This window comes from Falco punctatus (genome assembly GCF_963210335.1).
Source record: "Falco punctatus genome assembly, chromosome: 3".
NCBI classification, from domain to species: domain Eukaryota; kingdom Metazoa; phylum Chordata; class Aves; order Falconiformes; family Falconidae; genus Falco; species Falco punctatus.
In genome coordinates, this window is record NC_137582.1 from 89403942 (window position 1) to 89423594 (window position 19653).

Here is a 19653-nt window from a genome sequence, read left to right on the forward strand (position 1 = left end):
GCAAATAAAAGAAAAAAAATGTATCTTGGACTGAAAGCTAATAATTATTTTTTAGTTTGAAGAAAGGCTACAAAGTGATGTCGTCAATCAATCCAGCAATTTAAATGTAGGATGTACTATTTCAGATGTCAGAAAGCAGTATTTATACCCAATCATTGGTTTAACTAATTAACTTTCAATAGTTTTTTTTAAATGAAAAATTAGTTTAGAAATGAAAAAGCATGAACTGCCAACTTGCCTTAAGAGTTTTGCTTACCAGCTTTGCTGACCTGATTTCAATGCATTTACTTATTTAAACATAAATTCACACTAACATTGCAGCGTAAATATTTGTGTTAAAAATATGAACAACCAAAAGAGCTTCTCAACCATTCATATATTTTAATTAGGTTATTTAAATATCTATAAAACTTTCCTACTTCAAAAAAACCCTCAAACAGCAACAAACAAGTGTATTATCTTGTTATTCATATAAGAGCTCTTTCTCTCCTGACTACACAGGGCCACTCTTCAAGTGGAAGTGAAGAGCAATGGCAAGATTGTTTTTTTGTTTGTTTTACCTTTGTACCATCTAGCATTATCAAAAGCTTACTCTGCTGCTGACACCAACACTACAAAAATGGCACAGTACATAGAACTACAGCTAGCTCTTACGACTCCATCCTGGAAATTCTTGCATTTTGTTTCTTTACTCATACACACCTAAAAATATTATATATGCATAAACATACGTGTACACACACCTTGTACATAAAACAAGATATACACTGGCAAATTCAAGCTGCAGAAAGTTACCTCTGAAAACCTGTAGGACTAGTTCTGCAGCTGTGAGCAAAGGACATTCCAGTAGTTCATTCAAACACTGTCTGTGGCTTTCCAAACATAAGACTTAGAGCAGCTTATTTTCATTATTTTTGAGAGTAAAATTATATTTAATCAATAAGAACTTTCTCCAAGTCCTTTTCAATTCCTCGCTAATATTAGTAACTTTGTCATAATTGCAAATTCCCAACTTCTGTTCCATCTGCACTGGATGACAAATTACAACTTCCCTGAATAATTAAATTAGCTTAGTCTTTCTTGCCCAGTCTGTACTTTAAAAAGAATACCTCATGATGAAACAGGTAAAAATCATTGCAACATTATACATCTAATATTGCCTATATTTAAGTAGGTGACTCGTGCCATATAATTTTTTTAAAAGCTCTTTCTCTTCTAGAACAAGTCTGTAAGCTTTAAATACATTTGCATAGGGATCAAGCATTAAAAAAGCCCATTTGTTATAACTAAACATTATTTTGAGTAATGCTGACATACTTGATTTTATGCTATCTCCCCTTTTCCACTGCAATTTGGTTTTTGGTTGGTGTATTTGGTCTCAATATTTTGAAGATTTCCACCACTGCATTATTGTCTTTCATATTAAAACCAAGGCAGCCTGCAAACAACCAAATCCTACAAGGTGCTCAATGTTTATAACTTTCAGTGGGACAAGCCCTGGAAACCAAAAAAATTCACCTTTCTCAGCCCCAGTGGGTGGAGAAATAACACTTATTTCAAGGGGTAATTCTGAACAGAAGTCTCCATTTCCCTTTAGTAACTTCAGAAAAAACTTAAGGAGAAAGGGGCCACCATGCAGAGTCAGCCTTTGGAATCCATCAGTTCCAAATATGCACTTACATAAATGACTGGTTATGCAACATAGATGTATTTAAAACAAGAAATTGCCCTCTCCAGATCCTGCCCTTTTTGTATGTGCAAAGATTTCTACAAGTACATGATGAAATTAAGAGCTAAACAGAAGTTTGCAAATTCCTTTTCACTAGGTATGAATGCAAAATACAAAGGCAATGCTTAAGTTATTTTATTCTTTTTTGGAACAACAGACTATAAAAGGAAGAAGCAAGGTGTGTACATTCGTCTGCAGAATAACATCATATTCTTCACATGAAAATAATGAATAATGTACCTGGTATTCTTTTCAGTAAGCATATTTTTGTCTTTCTACAGGTTAGAAGCAAATCCAGACCTACCACTGGAGCAAAGGTAGGTATATGCCTACATGCACAATAAATGTCTCTAGAAGTCTCTTGGGATAACTGAAATTTTTGTAAGACCTGCAGTGCAAGTAATCAAGTACATCCAAGCTGTGGCAACGCAGTGCATTTCTCAAGTTTGTACAACTGGCAGTATTATGGATAAAGTCAGTAACGTTAGGAAGACAAACCAGCCAGTAGTTTATTTTTTTCTTATCTTACCTGTAGTAAGCATCTATCTCGAAAAGTGTAGCCTATCAATTTGTCCAAATGCATCAGGCACTGATGGTAGCGGACATGGTGGGTGAGGACAGGAAGCATCATCGCATGCTGAAAACCAACGGCAATAAGGAAAAACATTTAACTTCAGTGTGCAGAGTACTCAGCTGACTAAGCTATAAATACAAACATTTCCCATTTGTCACAACACTGAGTTTTACAGTTTTGGTTTAAATGAGGAACAACAACAACAAGATAATCATAGTTTCTCAACTTTTATCATCAGAGCACTTAATTAAATCCGATTTGTCCACCTGTGTAACCACAGTCAGGACACAGCCCCACACAGACTAAATAAATAAATACATAAACCCAGTATTCTAGTTAAGTATTCTGAATGAGGTAAAAAATGTCTGTCTCCAGTAACACCAAATTTCAGTAAGCTGGGACTGAATATGATGCTGTATGTTTGTATATTCTCATTTTAACACCCTGCAGCCTTAAGTTAGTACCAAAGACGAAGAAAGACCATTTCCCCTCTGCCTCATAACATTAGGGAAGAAACACTTCATACCACTTCAACCAGCTTTCACCCAACAACAGCAGCTACTTCATTTTCGAGCACAGTTATTAGTACCTTGCTTCATTTCCTTCCGAGGAAAATTAAGGGCCTTTTGAAATGCTGTAGCCTGGCATTTCCTTGCTTAATATGCTAAAAAATATCAGAAAGGTTGTTTTGATTATCTAGGAAACCGATACTGTTTTTCTGTTGGGGAAAATGTCGATAAAAAATTTCAATAAAACTATGTTGCAACAATGAAAATCTTCCTGTTTTAGTGTTTTACAGCAGGAATTCTACACTAATAGGGGCTTTGGATGGATATGGGTTGAAATAAGCAAACAGTACAGTTTATTAGTACAGTGGTACAGCAAGTACATCAACATCTAAAATCTTGCATAAGTGTGAAAAGTAAGTGCTACAGGAGAACTGTCATTATTGCATGTAATCATTTTTATAACACTGATCTCAAACTTCAGTTCTTCTAATCATTCCTATTAGTGACATGGCATGAATATATTCAAAAGAATGACATGTTTTTAACAGAATCAAAATGTGAGGGCTATCACTATTAATTTCAGGAAGGGGAAGGTGCATAATTACAGAACATGAGCGTACAGTGTGGAGGGATACAAGAAAATCAAGCATATAAATCAGATTATGTATAATTCACAGAATAAACGATGTTATGGATTTCTGCATGTCTGTTAAAGAAAGAACAGCAAAAAACACAAACCGGTGAAAGTTACAAGACTGAAAAGTTAAACAGAAAGTATTGCCATTGGTTATTCTTAAGTAAAAGACTGAAATTTTTGAGAACTGAACACACAGATGGAAGGTTGTCCTGCTTTCAGCTAGGATAGAGTTAATTTTCTTCTTAGTAGCTGGTGCAGTGCTGTGTTTTGGCTCTGATGTGCGAACAATGTTGACAGCACACTCATGGTTTTAGTTGTTGCTGGGTGATGTTCACACTAAGTCAAGGACTTTCCAGCTTCTCAGGCCCTGCCAGCGAGAGGGCTGGAGGGGCACGAGAAACTGGGAGGGGACACAGCCAGAACATCTAGCCAAACTAGCCCAGTGGATATTCCATACCATAGAACATCATGCTGGTATATAAACTGAGGGGGTTGGCCAGGGCCTGGGAATCATTGCCCAGGGACTGGCTAGGCATCGGTCAGCAGGTGGTGAGCAGTTGTGCACCACTTATTTTCTTTCCTCCTTTACCTTTGGATTTCCTCCTTTCCCCCCACCCCACCCCTTTTCATTGTACCTGTTATTATTATTATTGGTTTTTTTTAAATTTTTGTTTCAACTATTAAATTGTTCTTATCTCAACCCTAGAGTTTACATTCCTTTCTGATTCTCTAAGCAGCTGCATGGTACTTAATTACTAGCCAAGATTAAACCACAAAGGTAATCACAGAGTCATAGAATCGTTTTAGTTGGAAAAGATCTTTAAGATCATCAAGTCCAACCATTAACTCAGCACTGCCAAGTCCATCACTAAACCATGTCCTTAAGCACCATGTCTACACATCTTTTAAATACCTCCAAGGAAGGTGACTCCACCACTTCCCTGGGCAGCCTGTTCCAGTGCTTGGCAATTCTTTCAGTGAATAAACTTTTCCTAATATCCAGTATAAAAATCCCCTGGCACAGCTTGAGGCCATTTTCTTGTCTTATCGCTTGCTATCTGGGAGAAGAGACCAACAAACACCTTGCTACAACCTCCGTTCAGGTAGTTGTAACCAGTGATAAGGTCCCCCCGAGCCTCCTTTTCTCCACACTTAACTGCAGTTCCTTCAGCTGCTCCTCAGAGGACTTGTGGACCCTTCTCTAGACACACTCCAGCACCTTAAAGTCTTCTAGTGAGGGGCCCAAAACTGAGCACAGGATTCCAGGTGCAACCTCACCAGTGCTGAGTACAGGGGGTCGAACACTGCCCTGACCCTGCTGGCCATGCTATTTCTGACCAGGACGCTACTGGCCTTTTTGGCCATCTGGGCACACTGCCTGCTCACAGGACAGGCTGTCGACCAACAGCCAGTCCTCTTCCACTAGATGGGAGTAATTAGTTAAGAGCAAGAAAAAGATGCCTGGATCACTGAATGGCAGAAAAATGCAAAACTACACCAAGCAAAATGATTAAGTGAAATTTTATTTTGTTACCATGTCACTCTATTTATAGTTTCCTTAAGGTAATTCACAAATTTTCCAGGGGAACATCCCTCTTACCTTCATACAAACTGTATCTTACCTCCATACAAACTGTACAGGTGTGCTTCCTATACCTTCCTTCATAGAAGGAATTATTTTTAAAAACAACCAAACACCCCTCCCCCCAAAACAACCCCAAATCTGTTTCATAGGACAACTCTGCTTTCCTGCCTGCATGTTCCAGTGCCTTAGGCATAAAGAGTCCCTGAAGCAAGGTTTAATATCCTTTATAGCAATACATGTGGCCCTAAGTTTGAAGACTGAAATATAAAGTTTTAGATTATTATCAGCTGTGGTGCAGTGAATGAAGAATTGACATCTCCCTGGGAGCACGCAGGTCTTTAATTTGAGTCTTGCAGTTATATTGACAAAGTGCTGCAATACTTGATTGATTCAATTAATGTGCATCATGTTGGATTATAGCTATTTGATGCTTCTGATGTTTTATGTATTTATCTCTTTATGAGAAAATAAAATATGCTTGAAAAATTGTATTAGGCTAAAGAACAGCTAATGATTAAAAAAAAGTGTCCTGAAACCATATGGCCACAGGAGTTTTCACAACCTTGAAACTTGCATCTGGTTACAAACAAGTAAACCCTTTTCTTTGTTTAAATATATATGATTTTAACAATGCTGCATGTTCTTTTTCCTGCCGCAGCTAGCATGACAAGGCAGGGACTCTCTCAGGTGCCCACAGCTACTGCCACCATCCCCCAGGCTAGCAGCCTGTTCCTCACCTGAAGCTGCAAAGATGAACTGAGTGAGCTGAAGTATTTTGAAATGTGTAATTTCTCTCCTCACCCTGAACACTTAACACTGCTGTTGAGGGCAGACCAGCAACAACACAGGCAACAATGAAGGCGGTTGTGTGGGGGTACCTTCTCAGCATGGCCTCGTCCCGCCAGACTGCATAGTAAGTGCTGGCCAGCTCTGTGGGCAAGCAGTGCACTTCAACTACTGGGTAACTTCAAGTAAGCCTGGCACAACACAGCCATCTGACATTTCTGGAACACTTCACTCACCCTTTTACCTCCTGCTCCAAGTGGTTCATTTGCGAGACTGCAAAGACCAGCGTCATTACTGCTACGTGGAACTTAGAACAACTCTAAGCTATCTGAGTGACTTAAAAGAGATTCAATCTTTTAAACTGTAATGCTTTTAAAAGCATTAATTTTAAATCACTGCACTTTAGCTCTGCCCACAGAGTAGACTGATGTGTGTTTGGTTTTAGTCTTCTTTAATCTGGGAAAACGATGTAGCTACAGCAGCAATCTTTCATTTTACAAACATACAGTTTGCCTATTCTTGGACTCTCAAAGAAATCAAATCAAAGGACCTTCATACAAGAACTGGCTGACTTGCATGTTATGGCTGCAGCTGGGCACAAAACCATGAAATAACTTTACTTTCATCGTTCTTTGGTGTTTTGCTGTCCTTCAACAACAAAATTAAACAGCAATATCCAAGAAGACATTAAGGGATGAATCACAGCAGATATTATGAGTAACACAGAACTGTTTCAAAGCTCCTAAATTAGAAATTTACACTCTTTACTTAACCTGTAAAAAGAGACACAGTTCACAACAAAAAATTAGAAAAGGGCTGTAATTTTCCTTGGCTTGAGAGAAGACACTGTTCCACTGTTCTCTTTCTTTTACTTCAGATACAATAGTGGAATCACAATAAATGTTTCAGACAGATGAAAAGCAATTTTAGTTATTAGCATTTCCTCTCCTGTTAGAATTTCCCCTTTGGCCTTACCAGATTTCTAAAGTAACAATGGGATTTCTACCTATAACTTTGCCTAGCAACCCTCAAAGTCTATATTTCATACTGTTAAGTTAATTTTAAGCATTTAATGCTTAAATAACATCTCCAAAACAACAGTTAAAAAAACGATGCAAATATACCTCCAGTATATTTATTTGGCTGTTATAACTACTTGAATTTTACTAATACATTATTATATAAAAATTGCACTTATTTTTATCATATCACAAATCTGGTGGCTGTCAACTGCTCCAGGACAGATCTGGCAGAGATCTGTACCTTGGGGGTATCATGCACATAAAACAGAGTATCTGAAAGACATCTCCCTACTGATGGTCACCTGTTTTAATCCCGAAGTTTGGTGTGGGTTTTTGTTTGTTTGTTTCTTTCTTTCTTCCAGGTTAAAAGATACTTCTTCATGCTTCACTGTAAAATTTGCGTTTTGAAAAAATATCTAAATAGAAAAATGTATTAAAATAAAAACATCTAAAGCCAACTCAATTGATGGATGAAGAAGTCGTTGGAATTCCATGCTAGACTCAACATTTGGGTAACCTCCAGCCTCAAGCTGGCCATTCCTAACCCCTCTCCTTGTGCTAATCAACCCAGTGGCAAGAAAACTAAAATTTTGAGATAACTTTTTCTGTGTGTGGAGGGGGGACAAGACACTAGATTAGTTCTCTAAATCAACAGATCTTATTGAGGTAAAGGTATTCACTTCACTTTGGTTCTTCAGCCTAGAATCACAACAAACCCTTGTACGAGGTAACTGGCAACTATCAAGAAAGAAAATATGTCAGTCATTTTTTCAGTTTAGTCACCTGGCAGACATCAGAGCGTATCCCTGTCTTCCAGAATCCCTGGCTACTCAACTCAACAGTCACTTCACGTCTCATCGTGTTCTTCTGACGAATTTTCTGCAGCGCTTCCTAAACAGGGAGAGAATGGAAGTCCTGTGAAGAATTTCTACGACAAAGCACTACCAATGCACACGTGCATGTGTTCACAATACCCTTTGTTTGCTTTTGGTGAGCAGTTTCTAAGACAATCCAAGTCTTATAACTGCTAGCCATAGACTGGCAGATGTGCTGAAGTACAGTGTAGATAGAGGGTTTTGGTAAACCAAGAAGAGAATACAGGTGAATACATTTTTTATTGAAAATGACAGAACAAACCAGTCTGACTCATACATCCAAGATGATACATAAGCAAGTTAAGATCCTTAGAGTGAAAGCACCTTCTTTACCCCTCTGTGCAAAACAACCTCTTCATTCTAGGCTGTCACCATGAGTACTCCTGGTTTGAAGCATTCAGTAGGAGTAAAACAAACTAAGTAAAAGAAAGGCTTTGTTTTGTGATCTCAGCTACTTCATAATAGCTCCTGTTCAACATTGTCAGTGCTCCCAGTCTGGGTAAAAGGTCAGCATTCACTAGTCTTGGAGCCCATTATGATGAAATCTGCTGATATTTTTTCAATTAAAGATTAAAAAAATAAAACCTGTTTTGCCTTGACCACTGGCTGTTTAGTGTCGTGTAAACAGTTTATTTGTCTCTAGAAACTATGGAAGGGACAGATTCATTAAAAGCAAGTATTTTTCTGTAAAAATGGAATGAAAGAAAACCAGCTAAAATAAATCATTCCTGGATCAGGACCTCCTGGTTCAAATACTACAAAGCCCCCAGGGTATGCAATCTCCCCACATGGCATGTGCTACTGGTAAAGATTCCCTCAACACTCTTCCTTCTTCAAAACACAAAACTTTTCAAAGCTGCAACCCATCCTCCCTCTCCTCCTCTTTTTCACTACAGGGCACTTGCTCAAAGCTGTCTCTTCCCTGCTGCCAGTCTAAAGCCTGTAAGCATCTCTGGGCAGGACTGAGCTCTGTCTTCTGTTCTGCAGAGACTCAGAGTGGTTCCAAGAGGTGCATCTATCCAGACACAGATTCATCAAACCTCAGACATCTCAATACTGAGGTGTCTAAGGTAGGAGGCTAGTTAGCCCTGGCGCCTTTTATATTCAATGAAGGGGGATAAATGGCTTCCAAAAATGTATTTTGTTTCTCTCTCCACTGACTTCAAAGTGAGTCTTCAGGTCCCAATTTATGCACCTGCTGCAAATGCTCAAAGCTAGGTTAGAGGAACCTTGTCACAAATAACAACATCATACAATCTCATAATAGTGAATGACTGATGGCAAAGGGAACAGAGATGCTTGCAGCATTGCACCTCTTATGCATTGCCCAAAATTTGCATTTTGAGGCTGCGTCATTGGGCATTTTCTGAGACAGCTGCTACAGTGTTTACTAGATTTAACTGTACTTTCAGGCTAACTGGCTCAGGAGCACTCCACTGTTACTCATAATACATGACTGATAATCTTTAAAAGCCCATGTACCAGTCAGGTGCAGTCCTACTGCTCCCTCTAAGTTACTATCACTTCCACTGGCAAAATGCATAGGTTATCCTCACATAAAGCTTCTGCTTCAGCCCCATACGCGCCTCTGATGGCAAACTACTTGTGATAAACCCATTATCCTAGATAATATGATCTAGCAACAAAAATCAGCACACCACACGTTAAGTGATAAATAACAAAGGAGCATTTTATCTTTTGAAGCAAAACAATCACCCACCTGCATCCAATCCACTACAATTTTACAAATAAGTCATCCATTAGCCCTTAATGAAAAGATGCCCATAAAACAATAGTTGTCCCTTCTACTTGCTCAGAGTGTAGAAAGCTGTAGCAAAGAAAATTATCTCCTATAGGGACAAAATATTTTTTTCTGTTAAGTCACAACATTGTGGGTTTTTCCCATTTACAAGTAAGCAAGCTAAGGGCTTATTTAACATCAGCGTAAATAAAACATTAACTAAGACTCTTGCTCCTGCAACAGCATACTATGCTTTGCCGTAATAATAAAAATCAGATGCAATGTCAAATGTATCAAACATTTACTGCAACCAAAGCTACACAATTAGCAAACTGGGGAAGACTCAGGAACTGGATGCAGTGATCCTCATGGGTTCTTTCCAGCTGAGGTTATTCTATGACTCTATGAAACATCAGTTTTTCTAATCAATAAATAAAACTACAACACCACTTAATTAAATTCCATCCGGTACAAAAGAAGTTAATTTCTCCTCTAGGTATTCTTTACATCAGTTGTCCAATTAAGAGTGCCTGGTAGACATGCACCAGACAAATTCAAAGCTTTAGTCCAATATCTTAAAAAAATAGATACCTGAGAGCAGGCTGCTTTAGACTATATTTAGGTGACTTTAGTTTTCTGATTTTAATTCCCAGTTGGCTGAGCATCTGCACTTAGGAAATGCTTATTGCTCATCACTTCAGGGAAAAAAAAAGTGAGAAAAGACAAAAATTCAACAAATACCTCATTTATCACTGCAGATTACTGAAAATAACAACAACCAGATGACTTCAGCTCAAAGATCTTAAAGAACATCACTAAGACTGCCTAAAAATTACAATTTAAAATCATGCACAAGTGTGGCAGTTTTCATCTTAGAAGAGAAATGTTTAAAATTATGAGCCAGTTAAAAGTGCACTCTGAAATAAAAAAATCCTTCTCTACGATAATTCTTGAAATCATTAATGGCAATGGCTATAAAAAAAGTTATGGTTCTATAACAATCATTTCTAGACTTGGGTAAAAAAACTTGCAGTAGTTTGACAGCTGAAAAAAAGAAAAACGCATCCATTCACTAACAAGCAAAGATAAAAATAAAATCAGTGTTAACAGCCTGAAATGAAAATCTGTTGTAAAGGATTTCTATTGTTTCCATAAACAGGGTGGTCATATGGCTTTATTTCATCCTGAATTAACCATGCTCATTTATCTGTTATAGGACAGCCCAGCATACCTCTCTTTGTGATAATTTCTGTTTATCAGCCTGTTTGACTTTGGGACTATTAGCCAACAGGTGACGCAGCTTCACATAACTCTTCCACAGCTTTTGGTACCTGAAGGACAAAATCAGAAAACAAACATTTTGGTCAATAGAACAGAAGTCTCACTGTTTCTCCTTATGAACGCACCAGCTGCTAATAATGTACCCATATACACACAGATTGTCTACAAGCATCTTCTTGCTGCAGAAAAAAAATCTCAGAGCATCTTCCAAGAGTCAACAGTGTCTCTGCAGTTGTTCCAGCTGGGTGGACACAGCAGCAGACAGGAGGCATTAGTGTGCACTGAGGTGAACAGAAAAGGTCAGAGTAGAATCCAGGACTCCCAAATACCCACCCATCCTCTCCAAAGGGCCACCTTTGCAGGCTGAGAAGACTTGCCCACAGCAATGACAACTCAATTCAGGCAAGTGAGAACTCCCTCTTCTCCACAGGGTTTACTTATCACTAACTGAAAAGCAGTTTTAACTTTTCCCAAGAAGTGTCTGTTCTTACACTGGCCGAAACATTTTAGTGAAGCACCCGAGAAAGAGCAGAAGTCATGTGCAACACAAAGCCATTCTGTGAACAGTGGAATAAAGCGTCATTCCCTACGGGTTTGTGATGAATGGAAACAGCAAGTCAAGTTTTCTCTATGGTTACCATACACTTAAGGTTTCTGGTTCTCTCCAACTGTCAAGCCTTTTCTTATTCTGGGGCTGTTGAATTACACATGAACCTCAATAACAGAACTTTTTCTTCAGTGGGAGTCCCTCTGCAGCCTAGCACAGATTTTCACAAAACCTGTTAAGAACTTAATCCATTTGCAGACAACATCCCACCATTCCATTCAGCTGCAATTCACCAATAGGTTCAAAAGTTACTATGGCAGGACAGCAACCAGCAGAATCGTGACACAGACCTTGTGTCCTTAGGAAATGATACTATCTTCAAAATAGTATCACCTCTGTAGAGATTTTTCAAGAAAACCCATAAACCCAGACTTTTTAATAGGAAGCAAGGAATTAGAGGACTGTGGGAGGAAGTTTACCCAAGTGGTTTATTTTCTTCTATATATTTACATTATAAAAGAAGATCCTCTTCAGCACCAGCTTAGAACAGTGGTTTTAGTAGGAAGCTACCACATTAGTGGCAAAGCTGTGAACAAAGCAGCAGCTCTCTTACTATTTCATAATCGTCCCAGCATCCTGGGTTCACAGGCACACAAACATTTTTTTATTGGCATTTTCTCCATAGCTATTGCTCTGCAGCATTCTTAAATATATACTCTGTCTCTAGAGATGCTGGTATCTTTTGAGGCTATAAACACATCTGAAAGGGTCAATCCATAGATTTTTTTATGCTCTGTTCTCCGCATTTCTGCAGTCTGCAGAATAGCGCATCTATTTCTGACAAATCCCTATCCAAAGAAGAAAAACAAGTTAATGAACAAATCAACCAACCAGAAAACAAACAAATGGCACAAGGAGGTTTCAACCCAAAAAGAACCACCTGAAACTATGATCTACAATGTATGTTTTACTACTAGTATTAATATGGGTAGAACAAGCTCTGTTATTGCGTTTAAGTTTGAAAGTTATTAAACAAATTACAATAACAAAAATTCTGTATTAGAACACCATAAAGAAAAGACACACTAGAGGAAAATCTTTTCTGGGCATTGCTTATCTCACACATACCAGAGTTAAGGCACAACAGAGGTCTTCCACACAAACTGCTTTGTTACTTTGATAAAAAGAACCACCCCTAAATTCTGGAAGCATCTCTGGAAAAACAAATAAACAAACAAAAAACCCCCAACAACAACAACATGAAAATTTTAGAGTTAAAATAAAAAAAAGTGTGAGAATATGTTTTGTATCTTTATACTGGTTTTGATACCCGGTACTAGAACTTTACAAACATTAAGAAATTCAGCATCAAAATAAAGGTAGTTCTTAAATATTCTTTCTATGGATGAGAAAACTAGAAGATTCACATGGCACCAAGGCCCACCAGCAACAGATGGGGATGACCTGTCTTAGAGGGGGAAAAGGACACTAGGTCTGGAGTTAGCAGGGCTCACAGAGAGCTTTAAACTAGATTTGAAGGGTGAAGGGAATAAAACCAAGCTTGTTAGAGATGAGGCCGGGGGCAGCACACCAGTGTTGGATGTGAGATCAACAGCACAGCTGACGTGCACCTATGCCAATACCCAAAGCATGGGCAACAAACAGGAGCAGCTGGAAGCCATCATGCAGCAGAAAGACAATGACATAGTCACTGTCACAGAAACGTGGTAAGATAACTCGCATGACTGGAGTGCTGCAATGGATGGCTATAAACTCTTCAGAAGGGATAGGCAAGGAAGGAGAGGCAATGGCATAGCTCCGTGTGTCAGGGAGTGTTTTGACTGCCTAGAGCTGAATGATGGTGACAGTAGGGTTGAGTGTTTATGGCTAAGACTATTTATGGGAGGGTCAACAAGGCAGATATTCTGGTGGGAGTCTGTTATAGACTACCCAGCTGGGATGATGAGACAGATGAAATATTTTACAAGCAGCTGGGAAAAGTCTCAAGATTGCTAGCCCTTGTTCTCATGGGGGAATTCAACTTACTGGAGGTCCACTGAAAATATAACACAGCAGAGAGGAAACAGCCTAGAAGGTTCCTCGAGTGTGTGTAAGATCCCTTCCTGACACAGCTGGTAAGTGAGCCAACCAGTGGAGGTGCCCCACTGGACCTGCTGTTTACAAGCAAAGAAGGACTGGTGGGTGATGCAGTCTGAGGACATCTTGGGCATAGCAATCAAAAGATAAGTTTTTTGATTCTCAGAGAAGTAAGGAGGTGGGTCAGCAGAACTGCTACCTTGGAGTTCTGGAGGCCTTACTTTGACCTGTTTAAGAGCCTGGTTGACAGAGTCCCTTGGGAGACAGTCCTGAAGGGCCAAGGAGCCCAGGAAGGTTGCACACTCCAAGGAGGAAGTCTTAAAGGAGCAGGAGCATGAGCAGGTCATCCCCATGTGCCTAAGACAAGCCGACGGGGGAGAAGACCAGCCTGGTTGAACAGAGTGCTTTGGCTGGAACTCAGGCAGAAAACGTGAGTTCACCACCTTTGGAAGAAGGGGCAGACAATCCTGGAGGACTATAAAGATGTCACAAGGTTATGCAAAGCAAAGATTAAAGAGGCGAAAGCCCAACTAGAACTCAAGCTGGCCACTACCATAAAAGATAACAACAAATGTTTTTACAAATACATTAGAAACACAAGAAGGGCCAAAGATAATCTGCAACCTTTATTGGATGCAGCAGGTAACACTGCAAAAAAGGATGAGGAAAAGGCTGAGGTACTTAATGCTTTCTTTACTTCAGCTTTCAATAGCAAGACCAGCTCCTCTCTGGGTACTCAGCCCCCTGAGCTGGAAGACAGGGATGAGGAAGAGCAGAATGAAGTCCCCACAGTCCAGGAGGAAACTGTTAGTGACCTAGTGCTCCACTTAGACATGCACAAGTCTATGGGCCTGGACTGGATCCACTCACAGGTACTGAGGGAGCTGGTGGAGGAGCTCACCAAGCCACTCTCCATCATTTATCAACAGTCCTGGCAAACTGGAGAGGTCTCCGAAACTGGAGGTTAGCCAATGTGACGACCATCTTCAAGGGGCAGGAAGGAGGATATGGGAAACTACAGGCTTGTCAGCCTGACCTCGGTGCCATGGAAGGTTATGGAGCAGATCACCCTGGAGGTATTTAAAAAATATGCATAGATGCAGTGCTTAGTGACATGGTTTAGTGATGGACTTGGCAGTCCTGGGTTAATGGATGGACCTGATGATCTCAAAGGTCTTTTCCAACCTAAATGATACTATGATTCTATGAAGATGAGAAGGATTAAAAGTCATGCTCAAAGCCAGAAGAAAATATGTTATTAATTGGATAAGCATGGACTCTTCCCTCTTCCCACCATATTACATTCAAAATTCTCAGCACCTAGTTCTAGAAGAATATGTTCTAGAAGAATATCAGTGTTTGGGCCTCAAAACTGCAGGTGAAATTCAATGTCCTTAAAAGACACTGGAGGAAAAAGACAATGTTAACTAGGATATGCACAAGAGATGAGCTCTATACTGTCTGGCATCATTCAGAAAACAGATCTCCAACTCACTGGAAGAGTTCCCTGGAATGATGAGAAATGAAAAATTGTGAACAAAATCCAGCAATCATTATTATGCTACTACACCAGTCCACAGTGAAACAGTATTTCTTGTTCTGCCTGAAGTTCTGATTTCCTCTCCACTCCTTCACTACATTCCTCCCAATATCTATAATGATATAAAAGGTACAGAGAAAATCAGCTTGGACACTGCTGTGTAGACTTGATCCTTCAAGGCATAGAAAGGGACAACTAAGTAGGATATGGCAGAGTGCAAGAAAGTAAATGTCACGAAGAAAGCAAGCAGAAAATGGCTGTATTCTTCATCATTAGATGTAAGACCTGAAAAGCATTTAATTAAACGATCAAGCAGCAGCTCTGAAGCAAAAGTCAGTCCTTTTTCATATGATGCACAACAGTACTGTCAGTACTTTTATGCTACAACTACGGTCAGTAGCATAAAAAGATTCAAACAGTGATTTGAGAAATTTAGAGAAGGAAAGTCCATTCAGGGCTGTTAAAACAAAATGATCTACACACATCCTATAGCTCAGAAGTCCATATGCTACAGACCTTTGGAAGCGTGGATAAGTATTTCTTCCCCTCTGCCTTCCTGTTAGGCTGTTCTCTCTCTAAAAACCCCGCAACTGGCCTCTCAGAGAAATAACACGGAGCTTGAGGAACCTTTGGTCTAACCTAGAAGAGCTGTTCTCAGGTTGAGAAATTTCATGCTGCACATGCACATTTACTTCAGCGGATCCTGAATTATGCCAGAGAAAAGAAGTTATTATACCTTATATTCTCTGATTTACAAGAGCTTGTGTCCATTGTCATAAGCACTAAGCTTCCTAGCAGACTCAATTAAGCACATGAACAAGCCCTATTTAAGCCACAAATTACAACAGTAATGAGATTCTGAATGAAAGATGGAATGAAAGTATCTTACTGAGGATCTCCAGCATAACTGAGTTGAGCAGGTCGTATCCCAAAGTGGACAATAATGGGGAAAGTAATTACATCAGGATTGAACTGTTCCCGGTCCAGTTGGTCAATACGAACTGAGCTGGGTTTCTAGGAGAAAAAACAAAATATACCTAATTGATAACAGCTCCATGAAAAATTTATTGCCTCTAGCTCATACTGTCCAGGAACTACGAAGCAGCTCTATTCCAAGCTTATTAAAATACACATAAAACTAAACACTAATATGATAAAAAAAAATATTTGAAGTGACTGAAACAAAGTTAATTGACTTAGCTCTTAGTGAAAAAAGGAAATATTTTTATTTTCATTTTACAAGTCGGGAAATTTAGTTTTATTATTTTCATGAAAAGTGGCTTTCTTTGGTTGAACATCACACTGGAAATAAAATCAGGATTAGCATTCTGGCATCCAAGCTCCCACACCCGAGTAGTTTGCCAGGATCAGGTAACCTCTCTAATTTTAGCTCTGCTTCTGATTTCCCAAAGCAAGTGAAGCCATTATTATATCCATTCAATCACACCAACCAAACAGCATTAAAAAAATCTGTCATGCTACTCTTGCAAAAGGCTCCTAGGCTGATGTGTACAATGAGGAATACAGTCTCATATAATGAGGAAATTTCTGTCTTTTTTACACTTCAAAACAGAAGTTCTTTTTCCAGTTAAAAAGGACAGCACAGAAGGAGGCAACTTTTGCTTCACTCTAAAAACACCGAAAATGAGTAATTCCACATCACTGCAGAATACATGCTGCTTACAGAGCTCTCGATCACTTATCTAACATATTTAAAGACTCAGCTGAAGATGCACAGTTTGTCTTCAAGTAAACACTTTCTCCATTACCTGGCAAGCTGCTTTGTAATGTGCCTGCTTACTCCCTGCTTTGCAATCAGCTGGATGAAGCCAATATTTTGTTTGTCTAAGGTTTCAGAAATAGGGCATTACTTCTAGTTACCTGCATCTCAGAACTTCTAATTTAGCATTGTGAATTTCTCAAAGATGAGTTTCATAGACAGAGAAACAGCTTCCACCATTCTCTTCACAAAACAATAAAAACTGTGTCAAGAACAAAGCTTTCACCCTTCAAATCACCTTGGTAGAACTGCTCACAAGAATCATTTTCTGCATGGATAAGCAAAGCCCATTCTATAAATCAAGGTAAGCCTCACCAGGTGGTCACATTTCCAATCTATTCTAGAAAAACAAAAATTTACTTAAAACTTTGACATTCAGATAGAGAAACATTTTCCAAGGGAAAAATGCTCATCAGTTTCCCTTTGAACATGATGACTGAACATAAAGTTACATCTCCCCAGCCAAAAAAACCAGAGAAAAATGAAAAAATTAAAGTTCGTTAGGTCATGCTTCTAGGCTTTAAAAAAAAAAAAATGGAAGAGAAAAACACTCACCCACAGCACTTCCAACAAAAAGGGATTAGGACGACAAAAACTAATGAAAAAATGGGGAGGGATTTGTAGCAGGCAGAATGATGCTCCCAAATTTCAGGACTTTAAGCTCTGGTTTAAAGTTTATCTGGTTTTGTGAGGTTTGCACAAAGCCAAGTCGAAAAGTTATTTTCACAGTTTTTCATTGGTTCTCCCCTTCCATAACATTTAAAATTAGGAACTTCTCCCATCCCCACTCCCCTCAAAAAAGCAGCCTTGCTATGCAACAAGTCCTCTGAAAACCAAGGTGGCAAAATGCGATAACAGAATATGAAACAATAATTATACTCAATACGCGAATTATAATCAATATATATTTTAAAATTACAGATAATATTTTCTTATTAAAATGTTCCATACTTTAGACACTGAAATGGAAGAAATCTGATCCTTACAAGTGCGAAAGGGAGAAAAGCTTTCAACACACCTATAGCAGGGCCTGTGTAAAATGCGTGGCCTCAGGATCACTCAAAATCAGACTCTTCCTCTTTATTTACATGACACTGCCTTTGAGTTTTGTCACTGTTACACAGACATTCACAGATGTCTGAAAACAACCAGGACAAAAGAACTCCTTCTTTAAGACTCAGTCACCATTGTTCCTTCACTGACAGTTATGAGAGGGGTGTAGCTAGGCCATGCTTTTTTCCTTCAGCACAGTGAACAATAGCTTCCCCTCTGGTGCCGTTTCTGAAGGTTAAATGAACAAACAGCACCATACAGAAATGTACAGTACAAACTGCACACCAGCAGACAGGACACAATCAAATTAGATGTTATTCTTCCAGATTTTTATCCCTGTATTCTTCTAAAAGTGCTGCGAGTGACCATGTAATAATCACAATCTCGCTTTTAAAAATCTCATCAACACTAAAGAAATTCTAACAGAACAGAGGCCCATTATCTTTGTTTTCTACTCCAAAACCCATCAATCAAGGCTTTGCTGATATTAGAAGACATGACACTGTTTGCAGATGTAGTGCAAAAATATGTTAAAATACATATATATTTAAGTGGGATTTATATGCCTATCAAAGTTTTTTCTCTTCTCCAGCAAGCATATATACACCTCACTTAAAATTAAAATACATATAAAAACCCTAGATCTGCTCACAAAAGGAATTATTATTTCTGAAGGGATGTTGTGGAGGAAAGCAGCAAAATAAAATTTAGTGGTTTTACTTTGTAGTGTCAAGTGGATAAAATTGAAGAACTGTCATTTTCTAAAACAGTTTCACATTGTAACAGAACTGTTTTATCTCCTAATGTTACAAAATGCACAGAAAAATACTTTCATACTGTTTTTCACTTATTTTCATACTCAATAGAATATGCTGCAATGAACAGAAAAAATCCTCAAACTAAGAAGAAAGTCATTGCAATCTTGAGAGAAAAAACATGTTCTAGTTATGGCATTATAACATGACATTTCAAAGTGTTGCAGATTTCTTTTATGCTTACATATTTTGATGTCCACATGCATCTCTAAAAACGTTGTCTTGTAGCATGCAAAGCTTGTCTAGTAAAAATCACACAAAACCTCAAAATTAACACTACCACTCACAAAATGCACCGCCTTGTGCATACATTTACAGTTTAGTGACACAAGGAAGGAGCATATATGCGTTTGTTCATGCTAATCAAAAAAGCAAGTTTTCAGCTAGCTGAAATCAGCCTATCTTCAGCGACGCCACTGAAGTTACCTCAACGTATACCATTCAGATGCTGAAGACTGTTGCACTAGCATGTACCTTGTATCACAGAAACCACAGGCAACAAAGTTACACAGTTAAGGCTGTCTAACCATTTCTATTATGAGATTCTGGTTTAGCACTGTTTTAACTGTCTCAGAATTTTTCATAGTGAGAGTTCAAGTGTATTCTGTATTTCAGGTTCCCAAAGATGATCTTATTTTCCTTTTGTTTCAGAAAGTTTTAGCCAGAATAAAAACACTTAGAATGAAATCAAGGGAAAAATAAATTACCCTGTCCAAGTTATGATTAGCTTATAATGCAGTTTACTAAATTTAATGCTGTCATACTTAAAAGTATGAACTTGAAAAATATATTTAGGAAGTCATCCCAGCTGCAGTTTGGTAACAAGTTTTTTAGTTAGCAAACAATTTCCCCTTAGGCACGATACCTAGACACATTTTTTCTGCAGAAGCTAAGAAGTTGAGCTATAAGCAAAAGAGGAAAAGCAAAGAAGGAAAATGAAGTCAGAGATAGAGAGGTATTACAACTGAGAAAGCTGCATGGCAGTCTAAAATATTAAGTCCAAAACATTCCTATACTACTGAGATACAACCATGCAATACTGACCAAACCATGCAAGCAGAACCCTGCAGCTTTTAGTGGAC

The 19653-nt window shown here is 38.7% G+C and overlaps 1 protein-coding gene across 1 annotated transcript in view; it reads right to left on the reverse strand.

The window, feature by feature from the left end:
* Positions 1–19653, reverse strand: part of DROSHA (drosha ribonuclease III) — a 74768-nt gene that overhangs the window by 26709 nt on the left and 28406 nt on the right. Inside the window, 4 exon segments of the mRNA XM_080380140.1 lie at positions 2259–2366; positions 7626–7733; positions 10690–10789; positions 15813–15937. Coding sequence (XP_080236266.1) covers positions 2259–2366; positions 7626–7733; positions 10690–10789; positions 15813–15937 — 441 coding nt within the window.